At 36.2% G+C, this 6,096-nt stretch overlaps 1 protein-coding gene across 1 annotated transcript; it reads right to left on the reverse strand.

The window, feature by feature from the left end:
* Positions 1-2,236: 2,236 nt before the first annotated feature.
* LOC107475349 (receptor-like protein 48) lies at positions 2,237-5,212 on the reverse strand. The gene has a single exon (XM_016094979.3). It carries the CDS (start codon positions 5,210-5,212, stop codon positions 2,237-2,239), a length of 2,976 nt encoding a protein of 991 aa, XP_015950465.3.
* Positions 5,213-6,096: the final 884 nt, after the last annotated feature.

Here is a 6,096-nt window from a genome sequence, read left to right on the forward strand (position 1 = left end):
GAGTAATAGGGATTCAGATCTTCTTCCTTCCAACTCGTTGATCGGAACAGCTATGTTCACCAAGAAAGCATCTTGCGAAATAGCCTCTCATCAAACTCTATTGAATGAGTTTGAAGGAAGAGGTAAGAATGGGGGAAAGAAAATGTCGAAAGAAAAATTAGGGATAGAAAGAGAATGGCAAAATTGGATTTACAAATTTTTCTTTTTTTTTTTTGATTCACAGCTTGGTTGCTCTCCACGCTCACCGCACCATGAAGAAAATCTCATGCCCTAAGCTATTCAAGCTGTGATGTTGATGGTTTGATGAATCAGAAGGGATTAAGAGAGGGAGAGAGATAGGTTCTTCTCATTGTTGGAGAGAATGAAAAATCTCCTTTAGAAAATATTTGTTGAGTTATTACATCTTATATACTATGTGCTTTTTTTTTTTATGTACTCTCACTAAAAAATAATTACAATGGTAAACTTATTATTGATAAAGAAATAATCTAGGTAACAGTAGGTAGAGAGCATTGTTAATTAAAATGTAAATGTATGTCTGGAAATGAATGAAGCATGCTTCAAACTGGTTTATGAATGCAAGGGTTCGTCTAGCCGAAGAAGAATGCTTGGGGCGAGTGATGGACACATTTGGATCGGTGGAGCTTGATTTCTCTTCATACACCCAGCAGCAGCAGCAACAGCAGGGTTTCAATGAGGTTTCTTTGACTCTAGGTTTACAACAGCACGGTGGAAGCGGGGTGAGCCTGGCGTTCCCTCCTCCTCCGGTGAGCAGTCATCATAGCTCGCTCTTCTATGTAAAAACCATTGATGTTCTATGCCTACTATTGTTGGAATGGCACCGAAAAACCAGGATGCCATTGATGCTGCTATTGTTGGAATGCTTGCAGATCCTAAAGAGGTTTAACTTCTTTCATAAAGCTTAGTGTCCTTAAATTTTGTCCTTGATTTCATTATTCAAAAATCGTGCCAAAAATGGAACATGTATATGCCTTGTGCTGTAGGCAAGGGCTGGAATTATAGATGTTCATCTTTTACCTTTCAATCCTGTTGACAAGAGAACTGCTCTGACTTACATTGATGCTGATGGAAACTGCAAGCAAAGGCGCTCCAGAGTAAAAAATAACGGCGGTTTGAACCGTCGTTTTAACAAATTAAAAACCGTCATTTTATTTGAAAAAAATGGCGGTTTAAACTTCCGTTTTAATCTATCTAAAAACTGCGGTTTTAACCCATAAAATTGTGGGCCGTAATAACCAGAATGACGCCCAGAATTACGTCACTTTCTAAAACCGTCGTTCTTGGTAATAATGGCGATTCAAACTGCCGTAAATATCTAAAAAAATCGCCGTTTTAACCAGAATTTTTGTAGTGGCAGGGGACGCAGAGGAAGGAGTTGTTCTCGCTGAAGCTGAGATGACTGCGGGACCGTGTCCGCGCTATGCCACCCGACGGACGACCCGGAGACACTCCAACAGTATGTGAGGTGTTACATTTTGCTATTGATCGGAGGTACCTGATGACGGACAAGTCGAACAACTTAGTCCATCTGTGGTGGCTGCCGCTGCTTCAGGACTTTGAGCGGTGTTGTGGGCTATCTTGGGGTTGGCGGTGCTTGCATGGAGCCATGGACGTACTATTCGTTTTGCTCTGCAGCACACTGAGGCACTATAGACATTGCCGGCTGCACTCTACTGTTGATGTCCTGCATATACCAGAAATTTTTTCACACTGTAAATGAAATATACACGTATTACGCGTACTGATCTTATCTCGTTTACACTGTAAATAAGATACGTTCAAGCTTTACTTATTTACACTATAAACGAGATAAAATTAAAGAATATATTTTTATAATAATTTTTATAATTATTTATTTCAGTAATTATTATATTTATTTAATTTAATTAAATAAAAAAACCTTTGACAAAAATTAAACACTAAATTATAGACATTATAAAATTTAACTAATCTTAATTACAATCAATTTTTTCCTTTATTAATTACAATACACTTGTAGTAACACATACACTATCTTCGTTTCTTATGCTAACCCTAAAACAACTTCAAATAAAATAATCACGATTTTACTCCCCATCCATGGCTAGCTTCAACCAAGCTAACGAAGTCCTTATTTTTATACTTACTACACAGTACACACAAATTAAGAAAAATAAGAAACAACAAAAATAAAATAAAATAGAAAAAGCAACATACAGATGAAGTGCAACAACAATCAATAAGGCTTCCACCTTAAGTATCTATACTTCTTGCCACCATGACGTTCATATACGAAATCAAGCTGAGGGACAATCTTGTATAGAGCATCGTCTACTTTCTTGGAGTACCACAACCTCCATCTCTTCCACAAAATGAGTGGCATGATAAAGATTCCAAACCCAAAAGTGAATCCCAATTCCACACTTAACAAACTCCAATCAATTGAGCTACTACTATGAGAGTTAGTAGTTTCAGATGACGGCGGTTGTGACAGTCCTTGTCCTCCTTCACCACTACAATTTTGGGTTAATGGTGGCCCACACAACTCCTCATTGCCTATAAATGAATCTGCTTCAAACGATTGGATTTGAGTACCTGTTGGGATTCTTCCCACAAGATGATTATAAGAGAGATTCATGATGGCAAGAAAAGTTATGCTTGCAAGCTCAGTCGGAATCTCTCCCCCCAAAGAATTCATTGACAAGTCTAAGGACTCAAGATTTCTCAAGTTTCCCAAAGTTGAAGGGATATGGCCTGAGAAAGAATTGTGTGACAAGTTAAGAGCATGCAATGCTTTGAAATTCATGATTTCTTCTGGTATTGGCCCTTCAAAATAGTTGGATGAGAAATCCAATGAAGTGAAGGCAATGAGAATCTTTACCAACTTCATTTGTTGACCTTTGTTCACAATTGTAACTGAATCCTCATACCTACCAATACCATATACGCCTTCCATGACATGAGAGACAATGTGGTCCACCACAAAAAGTGGTTCCATGGCAACAAGCTTAGCGAATTTCATCTTATCAGCATTGCTGAATTCTGTGGTTAAAATCCCAACATTCTGTATAAGATTAATGTTATCAAATAAACCAAAAGATAAATGCCCAAACCGTGATCTATCTTCATCATGCATCAACGCTTTCCAACTTTGCAGAAGCGAAGATGACAACAAGCCACTAAAGTTGTTGGAGGCTAGGTCAAGAATTTGAAGCATCTCCCAGTTGCCAGTGCTACTAGGACATTCAATATGCCCATGAAATTTGTTTGACCTTAGAATCATGACTCTCAGTTTCAAAATGTTCTTCAAGAAGCAAGGAAAAGTATCAATTAATTGGTTCTTTCCAAGATTCAAGACTTGTAGATTTTGACAATTTGTCAAAGATCTTGGAACGGTTCCATCTAAAAGATTTCCATTAAAATCTAGAAACCTTAAAGCACAAGATGTTGGGAATGTGTCTGGTACATGGCCACTGAGTTCATTCCCAGCAAGACTTAATACTCTCAAAGATCTGTCACTTGTTGCCAAACACTTTGGAATCTCGCCGTTGAAGCGATTATCCGAAAGATCAAGCAATCGGAGAAATGTCATATTACAAAAGGATTCATGGATTTCTCCATGAAAACTATTGTTTGAAAGATACACGTAAACTGCGTTTGGAATTTGGTTACCAATGTCTGCTGGAATGAATGAGCTGAAATTGTTGTTGGAGTAATCCAAGTAAATAATGCTCTTTGTGAAAATGGGGGCTGTCCCTTGCAATTGGTTGCCATGAAGGTCAAGCAGGAATAAATTTGAACCAAGGTTTTGGAAAGGCCCTTCCATACCTACCAAAAGGTTATTGGAAAGATTTAGGGCCATCAAAAATTCAAATTTCCAAATCCAATTGGGTATGATTCCTTCAATTTGGTTGTTGGATAAGTCAAGGTAAAGCAAAGTGGACTGATTTCTCAAGAAGGAAGGAAATGCATCCAACTTGCATGAAGCCAACATAAGATTGTTAAGCATGGGGAAGTATGAGAAATCTTGATCATATGTAACATTTGCACCAACAACTGACAAATTGTTGTGAGACAGATCAAATGTTTTTAACTTTGGTAGGCTCCGAATATTGTCCAACTTTATTGTGCCGTTGAACTTGTTTGTTGAAAGCTGAAGCAAAAAGAGTCTTTTGAGTTGGAAAATAGATGGGGGAATGGGACCTTGAAAATTGTTTCCACTCAAATCAAGCATCTCTAAAGATGAGGAAGAACAATTTGGTAGTTTCTTCAATGGGCCTTCAAATCTATTGTACGAAAGAATGAGTTTTTGTAGAGATGGAAGTGCAAACAAACTTGAGGGGACTCTTCCATCGAAAGAGTTATCTCCTAAATCAACTCTCACAAGATTTGCAAGGCCATTAAAATTGGTGGATGGAATTGTACCACTAAAGTAATTATGATTGAGAGCAAAACTCCTAAGAGCATTGGACCTATTGAAAGATGGAAGAGGGCCAGTGAAGTTATTGAATGACAAGTCTAGATAAACTACATGGGTAAGATTTGACATTGAATTAGGAAGTGTCCCATTAAACTGGCAATTTGATAGATCCAATGTTGATAGTTTCCTCAAGTTGAAGAGAGACTGTGGTAGTGGTCCAGAAAAATTTGTATGACTGAGATTCAAGTAGTTGAGAGATGCAAATTGATGTGGGATATTTTGTGGTAGGAAACCATTAAGTCCTTGATTATCAGATAAATCAAGAACTTGAAGGGATGGTAATTGGAAGATATTTTTTGGAATTTCTCCCACAATGCCAGCATTTGACAAATTCAAATACCTCAGATTCTTCAAGTTTTGGAACTCAGAACAAGTTTCAAAGGAGATGAACTCATTATAAGCCAAATTCAAACTCTGCAAAAATTGCATGTGGAAGAGACTGCTAAAGTTACCTCCAGAGATAGATTCTTGGCTCAAGTCTAGTGCTATAACATGTCCCTTGTTGCAAGAGACCCCTTTCCAGTGGCAGCAATCATGAACATGGTTCCAATGAATTAATTTTTTGGACTGATTTTGGTTATATGTGAGGTTGTTCTTCAAATGGAGCAACAAGGAATGTTGATGGCCAAGACAATGGGAAGTAGCAGCATTAATGGTGATAGTAAAGTTCACTAGGCACAAGGGTAGTAGCAAGTAAAGCCATAAGAAAAGGTGGTTCTCAATTCTCATCATCATTGAAAAAAGGCTTATTTATCGATGTATAGAAAGGTGAAGATGTTTTAAATTTTTTGCATTTAAGCATATGTTATCGCTTCCTTTTATAGATTCACAATAACTGATGAAAGAGAATTTAATTTGGGGTTTGTGACATTGGTTTGGAATTTGGAAATGCAAGCAAGTTCAGGCGGTCTGTTAGAGGCTGCAACATTTAGCCTGACATGGCTTGACCTGTTATAAAATAGGTATAGGCTCAAATTTTTTTAAAAGACTTAATACGTTAATGACCAAGTTCAGATTTACTAATTGATTTTATAGACCTGTTAAATCTGTCTGAGCCTGTTAAAATATAATTAAATATATAAATAATTATTTATTATTAATAAAATTATGAGATATTTTAAATTTATTATATTTTATTATAAATATTTTTGTATATTTTAAATATGTTAGAAGTTTAAAATTTTTTATAAATATTAAATATATGACATATTACATATAACTATTTTTAGATCAGATTAAATAACAAACCAAACCTAATAATTTATAAAAAATCTATAATAAATTGCAAGCTAAGCTTAGACCAATTAACTATATAACAGATAAAGCCTGTTAAAAATAAAGCATAACCACGTGTTTCCACCCCCTACATACAGCCCAAGCTTTACGTTCCATCTGTTGCCCCACCACTTTCCCTCCAATACAAGAGTTGACTTCCAAGATTTGAAAATATAGCCAAGATTTGAAATTATTTTTCAAACTTTCCAAACAGCCCTTAATGCTTATGGAACAAAGAGTTGACTTCCAAGATTTGAAAATATAGCCAAGATAAGAAATTTCCTCTGCTCCAGCTTTATGTTTACTTGTTTTTCTTGTTTATTTATTTTAGATAATAAAAA

This window comes from Arachis duranensis, chromosome 2 (genome assembly GCF_000817695.3).
Source record: "Arachis duranensis cultivar V14167 chromosome 2, aradu.V14167.gnm2.J7QH, whole genome shotgun sequence".
Lineage (NCBI taxonomy): Eukaryota > Viridiplantae > Streptophyta > Magnoliopsida > Fabales > Fabaceae > Arachis > Arachis duranensis.

Excerpts from the sequence above, each read along its gene's own strand:
- LOC107475349 (XM_016094979.3), bottom strand. The coding sequence starts at position 5,212 with ATGATGAGAATTGAGAACCACCTTTTCTTATGGCTTTACTTGCTACTA.